Consider the following 25,023-nt stretch of genomic DNA (forward strand, 5'->3'; position numbering starts at 1 on the left):
TACAAGGCCAGTTTTTCGTTTTTTTTTTTTGTTACCCCTCACTCCTCCTCACAACCTCTTCATTTTCCAGAAATTGAAACCAGACCCAAAGAGGAGAGCAGCTCTTCTGCTAGAGAGAGAGAGAGAGAGAGAGAGAGAGAGAGAGAGAGAGAGAGAGAGAGCAGGGCAGATTGGGATTCTCTGTAGGGAGGGATGAAGGGCGAGCTCTTACACACACATGTGGCAATGTTATTGTGAGGGTTCTTTCATTGTCCACAAATACGCTGTTAGTAAATGTCCCTCAATTACCTCCCATTAAAGCCAAACTAGAGCATGAGACCATAAAGTAATGTTTACAATGTTTACTGAGGGAACAAATCAAGAGAGAAGTAGAGTCATTTCCTCATAGACGTCTATGGGAGCAGAGGAGTCGCCCCCTGCTGGTCACTGCACCGAATGCAGCTTCAAGACATGTTTCACTTGCATTCAACACATGATTCTTTCCTTTGCTTTTTTGATGAATAATGATATTGACAAGCATTATAGAAATAAAGACACGTTATAATATGTTAGAAGGGTTAATATCTTGTTTAAAAGCGTTGATTTAGTGTAAAATGTAATTGGGTTACGATTTGATGGGGGAGTGAAGTTTTTTTTGTTTGTGTCATCAACTAAAACCAAATGTAATCAGCAACAGATTAAAGAGCATCAGTTAGAAAATCAGCATCTCAACAGCTCGTCTGAAGTACAAAGTGACTCGAAGGCTTGAGTTGATTTCTGATGAAATCTGCAGACCTCAAAGCCGTCATCCAGATGTTAGTGTCGACACCAGGAAGGACCGGTCACCAAGAAATGGAGAAGAGGGAGGCCAACTGTCAGCATCTCTCTCACACACACACACACACACACACACTGAAGACGGGAGATACCAGATAAGAGACTAACTGCGCTGTTTAAGTTGCTGTCGGCGTGAACGAAAGGCGGAAAGAAGGAAGGAAACAGCGACTGACGACAGAGAAAGAAGAAAGGGGCCCAACGTTGGTTATTTCTACAATTCAACTGTGGTTTAAACTTCATCCTCTTTGTGAACATCTTTTGCACACAGGATGTGAGGCTTTATTTTAAGTTAAACCAACTGCTGAACAGAAACAGGTGTAAAACAAAAGGTAGACCAGTGTGTTTGTGACGTTGAAGGTGACACAAAAACAAAACTTGAAGTCAGACGGCAGCAGGAAAAGGTGCCTTCAAGCTTTTTGTATTTTACCGGCAGGCAGATCTGGTGTCGTTTTAAAATTGCCAGTAATATATTGAACGTCTCTGACCCAACCCGCTCACCTGAAGTGATGGACACACGTGAACACAGACATCCACACCGACTTCTGAGCGGCCTCAACCTGCTCCACAGATGTAAGGGTGTGTGTGTGGCGGGGGGGGCACAAGACTCTTTCAGAACAACGCTGAGAGAAAAGTTGGAGGTGTGACATTTTTCTTTTATAGCGTTTTGACACTTTTGCGAGATTCGCTCAACCTGGAGATGTGAGACCTGGGATTACATCACAAACAAAGTCCCTCATACATTCACGCATGAGGCTGTTAAACCATCGTTGGCAAGCAAGCACCTGCTAAAGGTGTCCACGTTGGAGAAATGAATCATCCCGTCACTGAAACGCATTAACAACAACAATCAAACCATGGATTGTTTACGATCTTTACACGCAAACATTGCCCTTTCACACATAAACTGTCTGGTGCGTCTGCACAGCAGTGATCACATCGCGAGGATCGGTTTACAGAGTTTTTGGGTCTGAAGCACAGGTGTAATTGATCAGAGGAATAAGCGAATGCATTCCTTTCCGGTGATTTCCACGGCGTTTTGCAATGCCGCTCACTGGCAAAGCTCCCCGGAAACACCCTTTTTTTGGAAGCGTGTTTCACTTCCCCAGTGGTGACGCCGGCTGACTCTCGCTGAATCACTTTCGGTCATCTGTTGTCCCTATTAGCTCTTCAAACGACTGTGAAGAATTTCCCAGCACTTCCACGTGGGGGCAGTGCCCCGGTCTGATGGTGGGGGGGGGGGGGGGGGGCTTTTCCCGCTCACGCTGCTGCAGCAGTGAAAGGTGGGACTTGTGTGACGGCTACATCTGTAGTTCAAAAAGCGTGAAAGTTGATGCTTCCCCCGCCGGAGCCTCCGAGGCTGGACGGGCTCCCAGCGAGGAGCAGACCCGCGGAGGCAGCTCCGTCACCCTGGCAACCACTGCGGCTCCTATGTGGCACACATGTGTGGGATGGATTTCAACACTTACAACAATGACAACAACAGCAACACATGGCTGAATCCCTTTCAAAGCTTTGAATCCCCTCCAGACGCATGGATGTGATTGAACATTAAAATGAGGGTGGTGTTCTCCGCACTCTGAGTCGATGAGAGATTCGCTTTCGACTCGACATCCGCTTTTACACCTCTCTAATGAGCCAGACTGTGCGGTTGTGTTTTTACAATCAGCCTCTTAACATTTTATTATAGCAAAAAATGTTAGATCTCCCTCTCTCTCTTTTCTTACACTCCCATATGTGCATAAACTTGAAAATGAAGATAGAGATGAGAGATGGGGAAGAGTCATTAGGTCAAAGACATGACTACATCTCATCTTGGAGAACGTTCAAGACGAGACGGTGGAGACGCTTTCCTTTCGCCCATAAATACCGGCTCAATGAATAATATCCCCCACGCCACACCGCAGGCATCGAGTCAACCTCTCAGATCTGCTCCACACATGAGAAACATTTCTTCAAGGAAAACTCGATGGCCCGTACAATATGTATCACACAAGCGTAGCCTTACAAGTTAAAGAGCCCCGTGTTTGAGTCTCCGTGGACGGATATTTAAGAGACTGCTGTAAATGTCCATCACATCATCTGTTGATAAAGTTAACAATGGTTTGAGAATGTTTCTTTCACCAATACGTCTACAACTATTTTTATTCAAAGCGCCACCAAAGAAAAAGGATTTTTATTTTCAGTCAGTTCTGTAAACCGCGGATCTGTTGAAGTTTTTGCTCAGTAAGGGTGGTGTGAGGGGAGGTGAGTCAATGAAGCAAAAACGTTCCCCAGGACACGTCTGTGTCTTGTGTGGAACTAAAAGAAAAGTTAGAGTTAGAAAGTCCACAAAAGGTTGTCGTTTAGTTGTCACTGTCGCCATGATGCTACTGTTGCTACCTTACATTGTTACATTACATTGTTATGTTACATTGTTGCGTTACATTGTTGGGTTACTTTGTTACATTACATTATTAGATTACATTGTTAGGTTACTTTGTTACGTTGCATTGTTAGATTACATTGTTACATTGCATTGTTACGTTACATTGTTAGGTTACTTTGTAACGTTTCATTGTTAGGTTACTTTGTTATATTGCTTTATTAAATTAATTTGTTACGTTACATTACATTGTTACGTTATGTTCTTTTTATTACGTTACATTATTTTATTAACTTAATTTTTTTCATTACAGTGTTACATTGCATACATTATGTTGTTTTTATTATGTTACATTGTTACGTTATGTTCCTTGTTATGTTTGTAGCGTTACATTGTTACGTTACTTCCGCCTTATTTTTAAATTTGGATCTTGGATCTTAATCATCTCTCTGGGGAAATATCTCTTGGTGTTTAAAAGCTCATCTTTGTTCCCCTGCTAGCTGCTGACTATCTGATGTAGAGTTTTGAAGAGAAAAGCAGCTGCTCGCCGATAAAGAAATGGTTGATGAGAGCAATTCAAAACAGTAAAGTTGAGGGCTGTAAAAGTAGAAGTACGAGAATGCTAGAACCCTGTCCTCATTACACAATAGTTTTATCTATTGAACGTATAAAAATATGGGCTCCCGTAGCTTCAAAAGCTTTCTGATCTTCAGAGCATCAAAGGTTTTGTGATGAAACTGATTCAAAGTCAATCACTTCATAAATGATGAGTTCAGTGATAATATTTGAATAAATCCATCATCACCTGTTTCATGAGAAGAAAAACATGATTCAGATTCAAACTTTTGAAATAATTAAAATGTAGTCCCGAAGAGAGGAGACTACAGGTGACGATACTTACAGTCAGAAGATGATATTTTGTGTCCCAAAACTGAATATTTAGATAATATTTAGTGAATATTTAGAAGAGGCAGTGTCCTATTTAACATAATATTCATACATTCCCAGAAACTAAATCTGAACAAAACGGGGTTCTAAATGCAGTGTTTGCTTAGTTGACCTGTGAAAATCAGTGTTTTTTTTTACCGGGGGTCTTTATTTGTATGTCAAAAGATATTGATTTGTGTCACTCAATATCAGAAATCCTTCTCTGAATGACACATGAACAAACCCCTCTGTAGATCCTCCAGACTCCAGAGAGGAAGGGATCTGTAAAGTTTGGTGATGTTGGATTTTAAAGAACAAATTCATTTTCAAGAGAGATGTAGTCACATGTCACATGTTGAAGAGGGTCAAAGAAATAAACCAGTTCATCACTGCATTAAGAGTAGATATCAATATGAAACTTCACCAGTTGATTACTTACAGTTACATGTGTTCTGCTTGGTTTACTGTGTTCCTGGAGAAGTAAAAAGGCTTCACAGAAGTTGGGCTGATTGGCGTGCTGACAGCCGCATTGATTAGACCGTTTCCTGTGGTGGAGCAGAGATGATCTGTGAATCCTGCAGCTTGAGACATTACAGTAAGGCAGCTGGCCACTTTATGAGCCAAATGTTGGGGGAAAGAAATTAGGACCGATTTTTCCGGATGAATATTGTGTACCGTCTTTGGTTTGCAGGACATTTAGATCAGATTATCACGTCAGGAGGTAGTAAGACTGCAGATTGTGTCTTTCAGCCAGGACACTGTGTGATTGTTGATTTCTTGTCACGTATGTAGCAGACACAGCCTTCTATTGTTATTTTAATCCCAGCAACAATCTTCCTTAAACCTCAAGTGTTTCACTATCTTTTCCTCAAATTTATAATCAAACTCAGTTTCTGTTAAGCTGCATTTTGTGTGGTGACCAGCAGGGGGCGACTCCTCTGGTCCCATAGACGTCTATGAGGAAATGACTCTACTTCTCTCTTGATTTATTCCCTCAGTAAACATTGTAAACATGAGTTCATGGTCTCAGTCTCTAGTTTCAAGTCTTCTTCAATAAAACATGATGTTCATTTAGTAATTTATGATCAGACCATAAAGCAGGAGATGCTTTGGGTGTGGGGCTTTATGTGATTGACCACCTGTATGTGCAATATATGACATTGTAGATTGCAAGTGTCTGTATAAAAACATACTAAAAAGGAACAAAACTCTTCGAGGAAGAGGAAGCACAGCGCAGGTGAATCCTGGAAGAATCCAGCTGAGCATCAGCAGTCTCCCCCCCCCCCCCCCCCCCCCCCCCTACGTCCTCCTCGCTCATGGGCATCTTTAATAATCGTCGGCCGAGGATCGTTTGCAGGAAGAAGGGGCTTCACTGAGAGATCTTCAGGAAGCCACAGGACTTAAAACAGCCGGACTGGGAATTAGTGAAGGATCTCCTGAGAGCCGGGTCTGACAGAGAAATACGGCCTCCGACACATCCGCGCTCCTCCCGTGGAAGAGGGAGACGTGGGGGCTTCTCGTGCTTCCTCTCCCTTTTTTGGGATGTGAGGAAAGGAAGGCGAGGAGAGGAGAGGAGAGGAGAGGAGAGGAGAGGAGAGGAGAGGCGTTCCCTTCTTCTCCATCAGAGATGCGTAGCGGAGGACTTCTGCCAGCGAGCAGAGCTTTGAAAGTGAAACGTAATAACGGCAGATCCCAGAGGCCAGAAGAAAAATGATATTCTCCTCGTTACGACTCCCCGGCCGGGGGCCTTTGTTGTGGGGGCTTCTGCTTTTAACTGGAAACAGGTCCAGGCGCCTCCTGCGTTTTGAACACACGCACACACACACAAACACACACACGTCTCCCTGCAGAGGGGCAGGTAGGTAAGGCCATGTAGCAGAGGGGGGGGAGGAGCCTCCTGTGTAAATCTGTCATAGGCGTCGTTGAGAAGAGCTTCAACCAAACGCCTCGTCATCAGGTGCTTCCTGTTTCTGTGTGACGTCTCTTATTATTTGGACTGAACATACTGGTTAAAAACGACGGAACTTCTTTCTCTCGGGCATCGTTTTCTCCTTTGGTCCACTTCCTGGTTTGCGTGCTTTTCCTCACAAAGCAAAAGACCCACTTAGTGTGTTAATGAAACCCAAGTTTGACTCATTGTGCAGATGAGGGGAGATGACCTTCAGCACAGCTTCACCTTTCAATGAAAATAGAAAAGATTCTCCTCTTTCTTCCATAAAGTCAAACGGCAGCTCTCTGTATTTGGATTAAACGACACACTTTTTAATGGAGCGTTTATAATAAAACAACGCAGAGCCAACGTCTCACTTCATCCTTCATCGCACTCATGCTTTCCATTAGCTGTCTGATATGAATTATTTTCTCAGATTTAATGTTTTGTTGAATCAAACGCAAAGTGTGTAAAACTAATGTGGCGCCACTTTTTATTTGGTAAATTCTCTTTCTGTGCCCACCGGCCTGGTTCCATTTGTCGGGGGGGGGGGGGCGTCTGTGCCAAAGCCTCCGGTCGTAGCTTTAGCATGTGAGCGTCCATCTTGTTGGAATAAAAGGGGGGGGGGTGATTGACGACTCTTGGTGGGGGCCCGGCGTGGAGATCCAGGGACCTCATTTTGATTCTTTCACACACGCAGCAGACAGAAGGAAACAAAGTGTGCGCCTGCATATTATCCTCCCCCAGCATCACTGGTGCTGAGGAAAAGACCACAATTTGTCCAGATTTTCATCGGTTAACATATTGTGTGTAAATGCATAACAACCCCCCCCCCCCCCCCCCCACACCACTGCCCCCGCCCCCTAACAGCCCGCCCGATCCAAGACAAAAAACAACTGCAGTTCTCTTGCTGTAAAAACCCAGTCATTTGGGGATGAAGGCTCTTTGCTTTGCACATACAAGTAAAACATATTTAACCTTTGACCTTCTGAATGCCAACCTGTAAGTCTGCTGTTGGTGTCTCTCGCTGGTTTCTTATTGGCAGTGACACAGTCAGCGTTTTCCACATCTGCTGCATATCATTAAATGGAAAAATCCAGTAAAAAATAAATACCCCCCCCCCCCTCCCCTCGGGGCCTTAGAAGCTGAATACACTTCTCCATCTGTGTTCTGGTAGATTGGGCCAGCAGAATCAGGGATGGTCTTCCTTCAAAAATCAGGTGTCTGAGCCCCCCCCCCCCCACGTCGGTCCACCTTAATGAGGCCTGTTGCTCCTCCTCCTCTTTGCTTATATTTCGACGGGTGATTTAGCTGCAGCATTAGAAATCGTTTTAATAGATGTGCACGGCGTTCTGCTGGAGCTGAAAACTCCCAAAGTGATGCAAGTTGGGAAGGCAATGTGCACTACGAAAAAAAATAGCACAATTAGTATGCAACTAAAACCGCAAACTCAACGTGCCAAAAAAGTTTAGCTAACTTTGGCCCAAAAGCAGTAGATTTTGTTTTAGTGTTTTAGTGTCAGGACTCCGTGCAGAAGAAGAGAAGAGCGACCCAATGTATATGTGGACAATCATATACGTCTATATATATATATATTTATATAGCCCCCCCCCTCGAGAGGGAAAGCGTCAGGAACGAGTTAGCAGTCGGGTTTGGTTCCGATCGGGCGGGTTATTACGCTGAGATTTGCATAATCTGTACGGAGGGAACTTGGAGAGCTGATTAGAGAAAACGTCACAGTGGATTCTCGGCCCAGCAGCGACTGATTGGAAGTGAAGTCTCCAAATGAGCCTCGAGGACACATGAACAGTCTCCAGTGGAGGGGGGTGCGGGAGGGGGGGGGGGGGGGGGGGCATTGTTATCCCATTCTCATTTCATGGAGGCAAGAATCAAAGAATCATTCCAGAGTATTTATTACATTCTGTGAAGTAGAAGAACAGCGCGCCATGGGTTTTATGTGTTTTCTTTTTTATTATCGAGAAGTCTTTGTGTCCCCAAGACGAGTTCAAGTCTTCACCCCAGTAAAAGAGTTCATGCAGGACACGCAGTTATGAGACCAGTGGAGCCTTCAGCCCCCCCCGGCAACTTCAAACGCCTTCTTTCCCCTTTTATTATGGAACATTATTTGCTCGAGGGGGGGGGGGGGGGGGGGGGAAGTGATTATTCTGCTGAAGGATGGAATGGCGACAGCAGACAGGGCCCGCCGTGATATGAACACATGAATGTGCACCACGGCGACCTTCACTCGCCTCACTCGCCCCTTTTCTGCTGTCAAGCCTGCAATGCAGAATAAAACACAGAAATATCACAACGATGGCTTTGAGTCTTTGTGTCTTCGGGGTTGAGTTCAGGTAGTTTGTGAACACATGAAATAGAGCCTTCATGCTCATCATCAACGTCACTCTTTAGTCCACCTGAAAGCCGGCGAATGAGTGCAGACTCACTCAAATGTTCACAGCAGGACGAGCCGCGTCTCCAGGAACCACGTCTCCATCCTCGGACGCTGTCATCGATTCATGTTGAAGGCATCTCACGTCCCACGTGCACAGGCATTCTGCACGTGGGGTCTCCACAAAACTCCCTGAGCACGTACATCTAAAGCAGGACAAGGAGCACATTATTCTGAGCAGTGAAGGCAGCCAAAGGTTCCACGTGGTACGAAAAAAAACTTGTTCATCGGTGTCGTTAGTTTGGTTTCCTTGAGTGTGAAGTTGTTTTCATTCATTCACATCTCGTGATCACATGTTCAAAGAACATAATGCAGCTATTCTGGAGCATAAGAACAGGTAAATGGGCTGTGGGAACATGGAAGTATTTTCTTTAAAGCAACTTACAATTTTTTTTTTTTCTTTAATCAAAAATAACTGATGTTTTATGGCTCCTTTTGAGCTTTTAATGGCATCGGACCCGCAGCAGAAAACTCCGTTAACGTTACATTTCCCAGCTGACAAATAAAAAGGCATGAATATAAACCGCCACGTCAGATGATGGACAGCTGTCACCGAGCCGCTGGTGTGAAAGTGGACCGCGCGCTATTTAGTCTGATAATAAACCCAGAGAGGCACCGAGGTGGAGGAGCCCGGGGCCTCGCCACCATAACACCTTGACAATTCATCACACATGTGCCGCGGCGTGCTGGGCCTTTTCTCCGCCTCGGGGGGGAGAAAGGGGGGGGGGGGGGAACCAGCCAGCATGTGGAAGAGGTTTTCCACTCAGCTGAACGTCCAGCACCTCCAGAGCGGCGGGACCCCCGGAGCCACGTCGGGCCCTGCGTCAGGCACCCAGGGCCAGCTGTGGATTAACACACTTTGCACCTCCTCCTCCTCCTCCTCCTCCTCCTCAGTACAGGTAACACCCGCACCTCCCAGTGGGGGGTCCGGCGTGTCGGATTTGGCCCTTTAGCTCCGACTCGACTCTCAAGGAGCCGGCTTCTGTTACCCGATAGATTACATTCACAAAGAATAATCAAATTCAAAAGCAGTAATGAAATAAAAGCAAGAGGGTCTGATGTAGCCCCCCCACGCCCCCCACGCCCCCGACCCCCTTTTCAAAATGCTTGAACAAGTTCTCCAGGCGTTTGGTCTTGGAGACACTGTGGCGTTCATATCCTCTCCTCCTGCCATCCATCCATCACCTAACATAACAAGCTCAGCATATCAAAGGTTGGGACATCTGTGTTCTATAGATGAGACCCTCAAAACACCTGTCCATGCCCCCCCCCCCTCCGACAAGTTTACACAAAGCCTCTCACAGGCTCTATTTTGCCCCGGACTTTGTTACACGGCCGAAATATGATGATTGTTAGAAACATATTTGATTAGTCATCAAATCAGTGTTTATTCAGACGTTCAGTTGTGCAACGCGATACACTTTAGAATCCTTTATAATCTAAAGACAAGATTCATATATAATATATGTTATTATTAGTAGTATTATTAATGAAATAAATCCTTTATTTAAAGTTATTTTTTTGTTTCATTCAGTAAACTGTCACAGAAACCAGAACAAATGCACATTAAAAGTGTTACAATAAGTGACGTCAGCTGTCTAACACAAACGGAACAGGACCGCGGGCACGTGACTGACGGTCACCAGAAAACACGGGCACCCGTTGAGCCGCAACACCTGTTGCTTTCTGACAACTGCACCCCAAAAGGATCCAAACCTTTTCATTGTGGTCTCATCACTTTTAATTATAAAGTCCAAAGTTATAAATGTCAGAAACAAAAGTGTCAACAGATGAATAATAGATGAAGTTACCTGGTTGATCTTTTGGTGAGAGAGAGACAGGTGTTGAGCCGATGTGGGCGGAGCCTCACACTGCGGAAAGGGGGGCGGGGGGTAGGATGAATTGTGGCGGGGCGGGGGGGGGGGGGTCTGACTGCCCCGTGACACGACCCGGTGAACCGAGAGAGAAACGGACCCGCACGGAGCAGCAGACCGGACACGGAGGTGAAGGTAAGACTCTCGGATACGATCCGTTTCCCGGTTGTTTACCTGTGAGGGATCCCCGTGGTTACCGGATACCCGGATGTTTACTCCAGCTCACCTGTTGACTAAATAAGACAGCGCGCTGCGGCGGAAGCTGCTCGAAGCTTCAGGTGTTCTAGAAGCTCACCTGGACAATGAGCCGTGTGCGGCCATTCTAAAAGAGGACAAACAACCCCCCCCCCCCTCCCAGTCTGCAGGGGGGCAACTACCCCATTGTTTCTATAGGCTAGTACAGATATTACTTCACACATTTCACTAGTTCGAGTTCACTAGTTAGAACAATCACAAGGACTCACGTGGGCCTCATTTAAAAAGTTGTTGTCTGAGAAAAAAAAGGAAAATTGTAACCTCAAAGTTTAAATATAATTTATCTGTAATCTTTTTTTTACTAATCTTCTGCTGTATTGCTTTAATTTGAATTCGTATTTCCTTTCAAATATTTTCAAAGCATTTTTTCTTGTATGGAATTTTATTTGATTCATTTTTAATGTAATTTCCTCTTTTGTGTTTGTGTTATTTACCGATACAACTCAAAATCCTTAAATCTACACCGGCTTCTGACCCAGGTTCTAGTTCAACCTATATGTAGTACAGTGTAGCGCAATGTAGTACTGTGAAGTACTGTGTAGGACAGTGTAGTACTGTGTAGTACTGTGTAGTACTGACCTCAGATGAGAGCCTGCTTTAACCTGCTTCACTTCACCTGCTGACTCTTTTTCGGTGCTGCACTGCCCTCTAGCGGCCGCAGCAGGAAGCTCAAACTGCAGCGTTTATAACCGCAGACAAAGGTCTGTAAGTACTGCAGTACTACGTCCAATACTTGTTCTATGTAAAAGTAAGACACAAATGTAAATACACGGATCATACATGATCCCATTTGTGTTTTTGAAGTTGTTGTTACGGAAATACTAATATAAAAGTGTTGATTAAAAAGTGCTTCTGGCAATTAAAAAATAGGCCTTAAAGTACACATATATTCCCACATCTACAGCAAAACACATACATGTGCACAGGAACATACACACAGGTCTACCCGATCTCTTTATGTTTATAATATGAAAAAACATTGTAGTACCCTTTATCATGTAATGGGAGGGTAGGTGATGTCTTTATGAAGGGCCTTTCAACTGCAGGTAGTATTTACAGTACTTGTGGTAGTAGTACTCTGCTTTCTGGTTTCAGGTAATGAGTCGGTCAGCAGAGAAGAAGTCTGAGAGAGAATGAACATTTGTAATCGGTGAGTAAACTTCTTCTTCCTTCTCCTGCTTTTCTGTCGCCACCTTCGATGCTGGTCAACCAATGAAAGGACGCCTCGTTTTAATGGTCTGTTTGACTCCAAATGGACCATCATTCACTCAATGAACATCATGCTTTACTGAAGAGGCCTTGAAACTAGAGACTGAGACCATAAACTCATGTTTACTATGTTTACTGAGGGAATACATTTTTCTCATAGACGTCTATGGGACCAGAGGAGTCGCCCCCTGCTGGTCACTACACACAATGCAGCTTAAAGACGTTCAATCTTTGGCATTATCAATTACCATTAGTATAAGGTTGTTAAATATATGGATCACAGGTGGACTTGATTTATATAGATTTATATTTAATCGTTAAGGTTGAAAGAAATGAGGTTCTTTTTTAAATTGTGGGACTGCGGTTAAAATGAAACAAGGTCAAACATTAGGAAACTACTTTTTCCCCTGGAATCTTTTTATGACCATCAAACGTTACCTTATCAAATATTTATAATTCTTCATTGCATCACAGTGTTTCGTAACTAAATCAGTGGAGTAGACGCCAAAACAAGTGGAGTGAATGATTAACGGCGGCTGACCTGAAGGTTCCTTCCACACGAAGCTGCCTGTTAGTTCACAGCTGATCCCTTCGCCCTCCTCGCTTCCTTTCCTTAATCACTAAGTCACTTTAACTAAGGGCGCTTCTGAAGACCTGAAACCGACACCTTAAAGTCACCTGGTACGTTCATTTCTACAATTACATTCTGTCCGTTCATAGTTAATTCAACTTTTCTATCATCTAAATCTGTGTTAAATCATTCAAACCATTGTCCACTGCATGTAAGATGTGTCTTTATTCTTCACTCCAGCTGTTGTGCTGTGTGTGAGCACATCTGCATGCGAATGATCCGCACGGTGAATGTTTCAGCCCATGGAAGCGCGAGCGCTCATAACAAAGCGCTCTCCTGCGTTTGTGTGTCCACGCGACGCGTCTCGTCCTCGTCAGCACATTCGCAGCTCGCGTGGACACAATGGGGGCGAAAGGTCAGCCGGGGGCCACGCAGGGGTTCGGTTCCCTCAAAAAGACCCCCGCAGCTCGGATGACATCAGCAGTGACTGTGAATAAATAAGAGATTGTGTCAGAGCTCAGCTGGAGACTAAACACATTTTAGAATTTCACATGCATTCAGTGAAGTGAGTCCGGTTGAACACGAGTATCACTGATGATAGGTCGAGCGCCATGTAGGGGGGGGGCGGGGGAGGGGCGGTCCTCTTTCTGCATGTTGAACAGGGGTGACCTTTGTTCCCAGAGAGGGGGGGCGCTGTGCAGAGATGGCTATGGTTTGCCTCACAGACTTTGAGGAGTACGCAAAGGAGCATCTCTCCAAGGCCACGTGGGACTACTACGCCGCCGGGGCAGACGAATGCTGCACCAGGGACGACAACCTGCTGGCCTACAAACGGTACTGAGGGGGGGGGGGACCTACACACTGTAAATAAACACACCTATGGACTCTGGACCGCTGTCTCTGACTACAGTTTGTGTGAATGGGCTTTATTATGGCCCCCCGGTAGTTATAACACAGTTATAACATACGGGACGGTACGCTGCACTGGTTTCGACCAATGGGACAAACGTCATGAGGTCTGATCCTCTCAGAAGGTTTCCTCCTCTTCGTGCCTTCCTCTCAGCTTCAGGTAAAGCCCGAGGCAGGTGTAGTTGTGATTCATCCTGTAACCCCCCCCCCTCCGTTGAACCAGGATCCGTCTGAGGCCTCGCGTCCTGCGCGACGTGTCGTCGAGCGACACGCGGACCACGGTGCAGGGCACCGAGATCAGCTTCCCCGTCGGCATCGCGCCCACCGCCTTCCACTGCCTGGCGTGGCACGAAGGGGAGGTGGCCACGGCTCGGGGTGAGGAAAGGTCGTCTGCCCCCCAACCCCTCCCACGTGAGTTTCTCGTCCTCGGTAACCACGGCAGTAACGTCTCCGCCCCCCCCCCCCCCTCGCAGCCGCCGAAGCCCTCAACACCTGCTACATCAGCAGCACCTACTCCACCTGCTCGGTGGAGGAGATCGTGGCGGCGGCGCCCAGCGGATACCGCTGGTTCCAGCTCTACGTGTACCGGGACCGGAAGCTGTCGGAGCAGATCGTGCACCGCGTGGAGGCACTGGGCTACAAGGCGCTGGTCCTCACCGTGGACGTGCCCTACACCGGCAAGCGCCGCAACGACATCCGCAACCAGTTCAAGCTGCCGCCGCACCTCAAGGTCAAGAACTTTGAAGGAGTGTTCCAGGTAACTGTGGAGGAGGGGGGGAGGGGGGGAGGGGGGGGTGACAGTAAAAAAGTACACCGGAGTAGGTTTGCATGTCGAGTTGTGCTTTCTGCCTCGTGCACTTGAAGCAGGAGGCCGCCGGCCCGGAGGAGTACGGCATCCCGGCCAACACGCTGGACCCCTCCATCAGCTGGAAGGACGTGTACTGGCTGCAGTCCATCACCCGCCTGCCCATCATCATCAAGGGGATCCTGACCAAGGAGGACGCCGAGCTGGCCGTGGAGCACGGCGTGCAGGGCGTCATCGTGTCCAACCACGGGGGCAGGCAGCTGGACGGGGGCCCGGCCTCGGTACTCACTGGGTCGGGTTTTTATCTCCGCGCTCACGAGGGCGTTTTGTTTGGAGATGAGCGTGCATGTTTGTGACGGTCGAAGTGGCGCTGAGGCTTTCAGGAGTCACTGAAGAGGGAAATAGTTCAGCACATGAACGAATAAAAGCAAGAACTGTTTTAATGGATTTAGCTTAGGACAGAGCCAGGCTAGCTGTTTCCCTCCATATCTAGTCTTTATGCTAAGCTAAGCTAACTACCTCCTGGTTCCAGTTGTTGTGATACTACTAGTATTTAGCAGCGAGGAGCTGTACACAGAGGAGCACCTTCTGGTTATCAGATAACCGGTTTGTTTTGGATCCTCCTTCAAAATAAAAGCCCGTGAGGCAGTGACACCGTGGCGTGTGGTTCACACAGATCGACGCCCTGTCGGAGATCGTGGACACGGTGCAGGGACGGATCGAGATCTACGTGGACGGAGGCATCCGAACGGGAAGTGACGTGCTGAAGGCGCTGGCCCTGGGAGCCAGGTGTGTTTTCATCGGACGTCCGGCAGTGTGGGGCCTCGCGTACAAGGTACAGACCGCTCTGTGTGCGTGGCAGTGCGGTTGTGACCACATTGAGGTTTCCTTTTGAAAAGAGAATATCCTTAAACGGGACGTTGTTGTTGGAAAGGTTGCGTTGCTTCTTTCGTTGTGACCGTGGCTCCCGTGTGATCTTCCAGGGAGAGGAAGGATTGAGGGAAGTTCTGCAAATCCTGAACGACGAGTTCCGTCTGTCCATGGCGCTATCAGGTGAGGAGCGGTCATGTGTTTACCCGTGCCCCAGAAGAAGCAGCAGTGCGGTGTTCCTCCTAACAGAGCCCGTGTGTTGGTATCGGTCGGGTCCAGGCTGCAGGAACGTGGCAGAGATCAACAGGAACCTCATTCAGTTCTCCAGACTGTGACGGACCAGCAGGGGGCGGCCCCCGAGGTGGAAGGACGTCGCACATCAGGAGCCGCTTCGTGACCAAAGACAAGAGGGTTCGCTCGAGACTTTGACGCGTCAGGAAACACGACAAGACGTGCACGAGTGAGACCAGTGAGAACTGAAGAATGAAATGATGGAGGGGGGGGGGGGGTTGGGGGTTTGGATTCGAAGGCATGGAGGCACTTTTCATCAAACCAACAATTTTGATTTATTGTAACAATATTGTGTTTGAATAAACGGTTGCCAAGTAACAAGATCTTCTGGATTTGATATTATGAAGTCTGTCCTTTGTGTTGGATTCACACCTTTTTTTCATTTTAAGGTCAAAGAGAAAGAGATCCTTTTGTATCATGTCTTTTTTATGATATTTGGAAGCTTTCAGCCTTCACCTAAAACATAAAAACACCAACAAGATGTCAAACATGGACGTGAATTTGTGTCGCCTCGCCTGCCTTCTGTGCGCAGGAAGAGGCCTGCCGCACAACTCAACTCGAACCTGAAAAAAAAAAACCCCGCACTGACAGCTTGTGAAACTTCTGATAATTTCACCCGCAGAGTCACAGAAGTGTGTCACGTGGGGGCGTGAGGAGACGCATGAGCACCAGCGCAGTGAGAACGAGAAGTAGCACAGGAAGTCAGCCGGGTTTCTTATTCAGACACAAGTCCGACGCCTCAGACTCTTCCAGAGCCGCCGACTGTTCTTCTCGAGGGCTCCGTTACACCAGCAGGCTGGAGGGGGGCCTCGGGTCCGGGCTGCTGAGGAGGATTTCTTCCAGGTAGGGGCCCCCACGGGCGCCTGTTAGATGGGGGCTGCACCTGAGCGTGCTGCGCGGGGGGGCTGGTGCAGGCTGCAGGGATGCTGCATACTTACTTCGATGCCTTCGAGCTATTTATTTTAGATATCAAGGGTGCATTTTTAAATAGGGAGCTTTTACCACTGAATGTTGGCGCCTCGGTTATTAAATACAAAACTAAGACACAACACGCAAAGAAAAGAAAAAAAAATCTGTGAAAACTCGGAGCTGCTAGAAAATGACAGCGTTATCTTTTACGTTCAGTTGGTTTGTTGGATGAAATAAAAAGGGCCAGAAACAAGAAGACAAATTGTTTCAAACGTTGAAAGCATCTTCTGCTCGATGGTCCATTTGACTCCTAATGGACCATTTACTAAAGGACCGTCTGCTCACAATGGGATAACCGACATTGCCTTTTTAAATTTGTGCAAACAACTGGTAAAAACACGACAAATATGATTGAAAACAGTGCAGTGAAACTGATACAGAACAAACAACTATAATATACTTTAAAGGATTTTACTGAAGATGTCAAAAGTAGAGAATGTGTCTCGGTCTGGATTAATCGTCCAATAAAACCTGAAACAACATGAACGTTCCTTAGTTTAGGCAAAGCGAGAGTTTATCTGAGAGGTCCGTGGGCCGCATCGAACCCAACGAACCGCTCACGCTGCGATGGAGAAGCTTTCTACACAAGAAGTGATGCTTTGTCTTTTGTCTCCCTGTAGAAAGTCTCAGCAGCGCAACAACCAGCGGCTTCCGGCTCAGGAGGCCAATGACATGGGGTGCGTTCAATGTTTCCACATTTCTCATCTGAATGTACAATCTTTCTTGCCCGTATAAATAATATAATAACATTCTACGTTTTATTTAACTGGCGTCACTCTGGTTGAGTCTTGAAGTCTGAAACGAGATCACTGAGGTGTTGGATTTCCATATTTTCTTCTTTACTTTCTTCCGAAGCCCATTTTCCCAGCATCCCTGTTGATCAATACTCGTGAGCATCGTGTCAAATGCATTCTGGCGAGATCGCATACGTCCGATAGGAAAGAGGTTCTGTTTTATCAGAGCACAGTTCCTGCTGTTCGGGTCACATGACCCATGCCAATCAGATAAAGCACGTGCGCAGGCTGCAGAGCAGAACGGACCCAACCCTTCACATTGCACATGTTGGATGTAGGCTTTGAGCAGCCAGCATCTGCCCAAGTGATTTAGAGGAAGTGGTATTTGTGAACAGCCAAAGAGGAAGAGACAAAGCTCACAGGCTAAACGTGTACTGCCCTCAGGGTTAATGAAAGCCTCTAAATAGAGCAGGTGATCGCATCGAGTCGTAGCTCTTCACCAATGAGATGCTGGCTGACACATTCCATCAGTCATGGCAGAGGGGAAGGATGAAGCTGCTGCTGTTAGTGGTGCACTAAGTGAAGAACGCGCACTTCCTGCTTCCTCTGCAGGGTTAGCGGAGACGACGGCGGGCCGGGGGGGCGGCTGAGATGCAGACTGTCCCGCCTGGGCAGCAGGCATCAGTCCAGGGATCCACAGAGGCCCCCTGCTCAGCCGGAGAGACTTCCTGCTGCGCCCGACCCGCCCGCTCAGCAAGGTGTGTGTGTGTGTGTGTGTGTGTGTGTGTGCGTGTGAGCGTGTGTGTGTGTGTGTGTGTGTGTGTGTGTGTGTGCGTGTGAGCGTGTGTGTGTGTGTGTGTGTGTGTGTGTGTGTGTGTGCGTGTGAGCGTGTGTGTGTGTGTGTGTGTGGTTTGATACTGTTGCTCTTGTCACGTTACTTATCGGAAATTTCGGGGGTGTTGAAGGTAGTGTAAAGAAAACATGAAAGATGACCGTGTACACTGTGATGTACATTCTATTAATACATATGTATACTATTATGTTATTACCTATTCTCCTCTCACTTATGTATACTGCTCTCTATACTTATTATACATATATAATACCCCCCCCCTTCTAAATAAAGGGGTAAAATACAATACACTATACAAGGTGAAGAATGCCACCACTAGTGATCATTAACAAATGTAGCTTTTAACACAAATAAGACGTATTGTTATGATGAATCTAGTTCTAGTATCATGTTGCAGTTTGCCATCATGGGGTCGATGTCTCTATGGGACACTACGTATTAGCGATACTGAAGGCCTGAGTGAACTTTCTGTGTTATATTTCATTACATTCTCACATTTAAAATGGTCCTGCAGGATTTCTGTGTTATTCCTTTGCATTAAAAAATACATTTATGCAGCAGAACGCAGAAAAGTACGAGTTTAATGCTCGGAATAAACGTGGGAAGAGCAGCAGACCCCCTGCTGTGGAAACAAAACCCACAACCTCACTCTGCACTTCTGCCTGCATTCTAAACTGCATTAGTTTTCTCTCATTTAATTTCATCCAATCTTTGTAAATAATGTAATTATGAATTAATTATAAATAATGAATTATAATATAATTAAATATAATATAATTAAACATGTATGAATCAACCACAGTCTGACTGTGTGACAAACATCTGAAAAAGAATGAAATCACGCAAAGCAAACAACAGAGAAGTACCTGAAATGTTTCCTCATCAAGAAACCAATGATCCAATAAGACTCCAGAACCCTGACAGGGTCCGTTCTGCATGACGCTTCTGATACTGTGAGAGCAGGTTGCTTCTCATACTTCCCCACTTTGCATCAGGACCGACCATCGGTAGTTCCCTGCACCTGCAGCAGTAAAAGTATTACAACTTTCCTCATCTCATGTCATAGACGCCTGGCCTTCTCCACCGGCTCCGGCTCCGGCTCCTCTCCCGTCCCCCATCGTAACGCCACCGAAGCGCCCAGAAAAAGCCACTAAGCCCAAACCTCCCGCCCGGCCGCTGTCCAAGGTGTTCAGCAGCACGGACCACGGAGCAGATGTGTTGAAGGTCTTTATTACAGTTTTTATGTTAAAGCTGCATTCTGTGTAGTGACCAGCAGGGGGCGACTCCTCTGGTCCCATAGACGGCTATGAGGAAATGACTCTACGTCTCTCTTGATTTATTCCCTCAGTAAACATTGTAAACATGACTTTATGGTCTCAGTCTCTAGTTCCAAGTCTTCTTCAATGCAGCATGATGTTCATTTAGTGAATGATGGTCCATTTACAGTCAAACAGACTATAAAGCAGGGAATGCTTTAGGGCGGGGCTACACGCTGATTGACAGGTCTCTAATAGACCATAAAGCAGGATGGCAGTGTACAGTGACAGTGTTGTAATAAACGAGTGATGGGACATCATGAGACATTCATCACATCGGTTCTGTTTTTTCTGCAGGGCTTCGATGCATTTCGGGCAGATGACACCCTCTGTGATGTTGTCTTGGTCCCCGGGGACAGCGGGGACACTTTCCCCGTCCACAGAGTCATCATGGCTTCCTGTAGCGACTATTTTAAGGCGATGTTCACAGGTGAGAGGTCACGTTTCATCAGGGTTCTAAGCAGAGACGAATTCAGGCTTTCATACTTTAAGAAGCATTTTACTATGTAACAGGTATACCAGAAATAATGATTCATGTATTATTTAGTGTTTCCCTCACATTCCAAAAGAACATTTTAGTTAACTCTCATACAAAAGGCCTCTCTGTGTTTATTTTAATATTTAAAACTAGAAGCGTTTGCACAGAGGTCATTCTCTGCAACAATCCAAAATGTCACAACAGAAAGTTCTCCATTGAAACACTTCTGGCTTTGCTACAATATTGACATAATATAATATATAATCTAGAACTTGACTTACTCAAGCATTAAACTCCCTTTAAACATAATTCCATCATTATTAATCAGCCTTGCCTTTCCATCTTGCTGAAGGTGCACGAGGAGAAAAAGATGCCTTCACCTCTTTGTGTCCTTGTCCTTGTTTCCATCCTTGTTCAGGAGGCATGAGGGAGCAGGAGATGAGAGAGATCAAGCTGCACGGCGTCACTAAGTTGGGTTTAAAGAACATCATAGACTTCATTTACACATCCAAAGTGTGCCTCGACATGGGTAATCTCCAGGACACTCTGGAGGCTGCAAACTTCCTGCAGGTCATGCCCGTCCTGAGCTTCTGTAACCAGCTCCTCAGCAGCGAGGTGAGAGCCTTCGCATTAATTGGAGGTCCATCTTTTCTTCGTCCTCTGGTGCCCTCTGAGGGCCAGTGAGACAACGCAGAATGAAAGGAGCCTCGTGACTGACTCTGGTGTCGGGCGGTTGTTGTTGTTGTTGTTGTTGTTGTCGGATGCAGATCACTATTGATAACTGTGTGGAGGTGGAGCGCATCGCCGCAGACCTACACCTGGAGGACGTCCAGCTAAACATAGGTGAGTGTTCACAACAATGACCTGAGGGCACAGTGGCAAAGGGGCTATTAAATCCGCACTAATACCGTAGATGAGGTGGAAAGAGGGATTAGAACGGGGGGGGGGGGGGGTCCACCCATCCTTTGACCCAGGAGTCCGTTAACCACGCGAGAAGGAAAGTAGATTTATGTTTTTAACTTACATAACATCACTTCAGTAGTTATTTTAGGTCTTTTAAACCTCACCAAGTTGCTTTCTGTGAGAGCTTCATAAGAAAGGCACAAGCATCTATCAGATGAGCTACTGAGAGGACACTTCAGTTGTTATACCCACTCTTCCAAATGTTAGAAATGGTTCGACACACTGAAGTCCACGTGCCTGGTGATTCTGATCCTCCTTGTTGCATCACACCCAGGTGAGTTTGTGAGCCAGAACCTCTCGGCGCTGGTGGAGTCCGGCCGCTACCTCCAGCTCTCTAAAACCAGCGTGGCCATCGCGCTGTCCAGCAACTCCCTGAAGGGGTTCTCCGAGATGGAGCTCTACCACATCGCCAGGGCGTGGCTGGACCACGACCCCCCCAGTCGCCGCTCCTACGTCCACGCCTTGATGCGCCACATTCGCTTCCCGCTGATGAGCCCCAGCGAGCTCATGCAGATCTCCCAGGAGGACGACGGGGAGTCCGTCATGCGCTCGGATGCGGCCTGTGTCAACCTGCTGCTGGAGGCCAGCAACTACCAGATGATGCCTTTCATGCAGCCGGCTCTGCAGACCGAGCGGACGCAAATCCGCTCCGACGACACCCACATCCTGGCCCTGGGCGGCGTGATGCGGCAGCAGCTGGTGGTGAGCCGCGAGCTGAGGCTGTACGACGACAAGACCGGCCACTGGAGGGCCCTGAAGCCCATGGAGGCGCCGCGGTACCAGCACGGCGTGGCCCTGCTCGGCGGCTTCCTCTTCATCGTTGGAGGTCAGAGCACCCGCACTTGAACGTGTTGAACATGGGGTTTCTAAATAGAGGAGGCTAAGGCAGGATTGGAGCCTCTCTTGAAAGAGACAAGACCTAGTTTTGTTGTTGTAAAGCGTGGACAGTAGTAAAGAAGTGGACGTCTCATAGACGTCTATGGGACTAGAGCAGTCGCCCCCCTGTTGGTCACTAGAGCGAATGCAGCTTTAACACGTGATGCTTTGGCTTTGCTCAGAACTGGAGTTTGCCGCCTTGTAAAAAGGAACTGTGGCCGTGGACTTGCATCATTCTAAGAAATGGAATTAGCTGGAAGGGAAGGGAAGTCATTTGATCAACATCATCATCATGTGTGACAGATTAAGAAACACAAATAATGAATTCAATATTTTATTTTAGTCTTCACTTATCCTCCACTAACTCAATTCCCGTCCTCAGGCCAGAGCACTTACGACACCAAGGGTAAGACGGCCATCGACAGCGCCTACCGCTACGACCCGCGCTTCGACAAGTGGCTTCAGATTGCCTCCCTCAACGAGAAGAGGACCTTCTTCCACCTGAGCACGCTGAAGGGGAAACTGTACGCAGTCGGGGGGAGGAATGCCACGGGAGAGATCGGTGAGCAGCTGATGATTCCATGTTCCGACGTTCATTTGAGACGTGTTTCCGCCCCATTGGTCTCTCTTTAAGCTCCGCTTTTGGTCTCCACCGCCTCCGGTTGCCTGTAGCTGCTAAATGTCCTCTCTGTCAGTCCGTGATCCTGTAGAGCAACTTCAACTGCTAATATAAAATACATCACACAATATTCTGGCAACTTTTTCTCCAACCAGTTTGAATTGTTTCATTCATCATTTAGCTATAATTGTTCCGTACGGACTGAACTCAACTGAATCGAACACAGAGCTTTTCCCAAACGTCTCTCCATCTCATCAGACACGGTGGAGTGCTACGACCTGAGGAAAAACGAGTGGACAAACGTGAGCAACATAAAGGAGCCTCACTACGGACACGCCGGAACGGTTCACGGGGACCTCATGTACATCTCGGGTGAGTAAGCGCCGCTGAACACACCGAGGCGTCTGAGCGCCGGCGATCTTACTACTGCGTCGTCAACATAAACTCTTTACTGAAGTAAAACTCAATTTCAGAGAAAAGTAAACTCATTAAAACCACCTTTGTTCATCTCTCCACTGCTCCGACTATCATCAGCCCGGGTTTGTCTGAATAAACGTTAAGTAACCACCGTATAATGTGGACTGCTTTTCACTGCTTTCTGCATCGTTGTGACATTGAGCTTTTGGTCCATTGGTCCAGTGGGAAAAGGGTCATGGTCTATTTTTTGTTTTTCTGAATATGCGCATTATTATTATTAATTTAGTCCTTTCAGTTTAACATCAACCCAATGTCCTCGTAGTCCACCCTCATGACTTTACTTGGTAATACTGCCCCCGTGGTTTCGTCAGGAATTACATACAGGTAGAAGTAACCCTACCTTCCTCGTAAAGAGACACAAACACCGACTTCCCCTTTAACAGCTGCGCAACAGAGTCCTGCAGAAGCTCCTTTTAAGGGCACTTTTTTATTCTCGCAGTTGAGGAAATCTACACTAAAGTCATTCTTGGTGTTTCAACAGATTTCGTCTTGTAAGGTTTTCGCCATTTCTTAACAGCATTTAGACCGTTTGCCATACCCTTCACACTCTGTTAGATCCCATCTACTCGTGACTCGTTCTGTTCGTGGTCAAACATGTGAAAATGCATCCTTCATTCTTCTGTAGTGCACTTTGTGAGAGCCAACAATCTAGCGTGAAGTATCACAATTTCACAGAACAGTGGAACGCTAGAAACCGGGGTATTTGCTGTCACACCGAGAGCCAATAGGGCTCCCGAGGCGCTTTGGCCTTAAAAACCAGTGTGATCCACTCGACACCTCAAACTATTCATGCAGTCAGACATTTCTATCAGCGACAGAGGCGTCCATCTGGTTAAAGCTACGCGTGGAAGGAGCTGGTTCGGCTGGCCAAATGCGAAACCGCTTCCTGTTTACCGGTGAACTCTCTGTTCTGAGAGCAGATGCTGTTTCACACGGATGACCGAGGAGCAGGAAGCAAAGCGAGACCTGTGGTTAGGTGTATGTGCCGTGCAACACATTCAAAACCTGTGACTTTACAGTGTGCCTGTTAACCAGAATACACACTACACACACAAACACACACACACTACTTTCATTCCACCAGGCAGCCTCCAACAAAAAGAAAAAGATCCAGAGTAAAACCGCCAGCTCGTAGCTTATCAACGTGTTGTGTCTAGCTTGTTAACACAAACACCCGCCACCAGAAACAGCTGTTCACGACTTCACGGGAACTCGAGCATCATTGTGTGTGAGACCTGGTTTGATCCCCCACTAAAACAGGACTTTTTCATATTAAAGTCATTGGTTATCTGAATATCCCCCCCCCCCCCCCAAAACAGGAGAAATGGTTATTTGAATAATACGAGATAAACGGGTAGAAACAGGTATGATGTCAGAGACACGGAGAGAAACCCTGTAAAAGTCTCGTTCCCTCTCTCTCTTTCGCCAGGTGGAATCACCCGGGACACCTTCCAGAAGGAGCTGTGGTGCTACGATCCCGTCGCCGACGCGTGGGGTCGCAGAGCCGACATGAATGACCTGCGCGGGCTGCACTGCATGTGCACGGTGGGCGACCGGCTCTACGTCATGGGCGGGAACCACTTCCGGGGCAGCAGCGACTACGACGACGTCCTGGCCTGCGAGTACTACAGCCCGGAGGCCGACCAGTGGACGGTGGTGGCGCCTATGTCCCGCGGCCAGAGCGACATCGGCGTGACGGTGTTCAACGGGCAGGTCTACGTGGTGGGGGGTTACTCCTGGAACAGCAGGTGCATGGTGGACATCGTGCAGCGGTACGACCCGGAGCAGGACGAGTGGGACCGCGTGTTCAACGTGCTGGAGCCTCTGGGGGGGATTCGAGCCTGCACCATGACGGTTCACCTGCCGGAGGGGTCGGTGGACGAGGCTCAGATGCAGGAGGGCCCGCTGCCCACGGGCAAGAGCTGATGCTTCACCACAGGCCGGGTGGGGGGGCTCTGATTCACCTGCATGCGAGGCACAGCTTCCTGTCTCTTCCTGCTCGTCTCCCTTCTTTCTCAAAACGGGTCTCACAGTCACATCAAATTAAGCTTCTACAGGGAGCCGTTGGGGGGGGGGGGGGGGGGGGGGAATAAAGCGGGCATTATAATACTTTTTGATCACTCTCCAATAATCTCATAACCGAAGTAAAAGACTAGATTCCGCTAACACGCCACGTCGGTTCAGACCAGCGGTCAAGTCATGAGACGAAAACTTTGGAATTTGGAAATTCCGTCTGTTGATGTGAACAATCCAATTTTCTTTTAAAAAATAAAACTGAAAATCAGACCTCAAATCCCGCAGATAAAACGTCCAAACATCAAAGTTATGTTGTATATTTATGTGTGTGTATGCAGATGAAAATAAACTGTTGATGTCATATTCAGTCAGTGAAGGCCAAAGCTTGTAGCAACACACACACACACGGTTCATCAGATGCGGGTGAATGACGACCACGCCGCCCTTGAGGAGT

The 25,023-nt window shown here is 47.2% G+C and overlaps 2 protein-coding genes across 3 annotated transcripts; both read left to right on the forward strand.

The window, feature by feature from the left end:
• The first annotated feature begins 12,338 nt into the window (after nt 1-12,338).
• hao2 (hydroxyacid oxidase 2 (long chain)) lies at nt 12,339-15,479 on the forward strand. 2 transcript variants are annotated; one of them, XM_037488960.2, is made up of 8 exons: nt 12,339-12,503; nt 13,075-13,227; nt 13,526-13,677; nt 13,776-14,059; nt 14,170-14,388; nt 14,784-14,942; nt 15,091-15,160; nt 15,257-15,479. In XM_037488960.2, exons 2-8 carry the CDS (start codon nt 13,097-13,099, stop codon nt 15,310-15,312), a joined length of 1,071 nt encoding a protein of 356 aa, XP_037344857.1. In that variant the 5' UTR covers nt 12,339-12,503; nt 13,075-13,096; the 3' UTR covers nt 15,313-15,479. The 2 variants fall into 2 exon arrangements, with proteins under 2 accessions (XP_037344857.1, XP_037344856.1); XM_037488959.2 differs by having other exon boundaries at nt 12,340-12,503; nt 14,167-14,388.
• A 20-nt stretch (nt 15,480-15,499) lies between these two features.
• Nucleotides 15,500-24,607, forward strand: si:rp71-68n21.9 (kelch-like protein 9). Its single transcript, XM_037488957.2, has 11 exons — nt 15,500-16,111; nt 16,858-16,914; nt 17,584-17,729; nt 18,891-19,048; nt 19,438-19,570; nt 20,037-20,233; nt 20,386-20,461; nt 20,856-21,407; nt 21,840-22,019; nt 22,335-22,448; nt 23,983-24,607. The coding sequence occupies exons 1-11, from the start codon at nt 15,930-15,932 to the stop codon at nt 24,477-24,479; spliced, it is 2,292 nt and encodes a 763-aa protein (XP_037344854.2). The 5' UTR covers nt 15,500-15,929; the 3' UTR covers nt 24,480-24,607.
• Nucleotides 24,608-25,023: the final 416 nt, after the last annotated feature.

The sequence above is a fragment of the Pungitius pungitius genome, chromosome 10, assembly GCF_949316345.1.
Source record: "Pungitius pungitius chromosome 10, fPunPun2.1, whole genome shotgun sequence".
Classification (NCBI taxonomy): Eukaryota; Metazoa; Chordata; class Actinopteri; order Perciformes; family Gasterosteidae; genus Pungitius; species Pungitius pungitius.

Bases quoted from the DNA above. Each gene is read 5' to 3' on its own strand.
- hao2 (XM_037488959.2), top strand. From the start codon at position 13,097: ATGGCTATGGTTTGCCTCACAGACTTTGAGGAGTACGCAAAGGAGCAT. The intron at 14,943-15,090 runs GTACAGACCGCT...GTGATCTTCCAG, and splicing joins TGTGGGGCCTCGCGTACAAG to GGAGAGGAAGGATTGAGGGA. The intron at 15,161-15,256 runs GTGAGGAGCGGT...GGTCGGGTCCAG, and splicing joins TCTGTCCATGGCGCTATCAG to GCTGCAGGAACGTGGCAGAG.
- si:rp71-68n21.9 (XM_037488957.2), top strand. From the start codon at position 15,930: ATGAGCACCAGCGCAGTGAGAACGAGAAGTAGCACAGGAAGTCAGCCG. The intron at 21,408-21,839 runs GTCAGAGCACCC...TCCCGTCCTCAG, and splicing joins CTTCCTCTTCATCGTTGGAG to GCCAGAGCACTTACGACACC. The intron at 22,020-22,334 runs GTGAGCAGCTGA...CCATCTCATCAG, and splicing joins GAATGCCACGGGAGAGATCG to ACACGGTGGAGTGCTACGAC.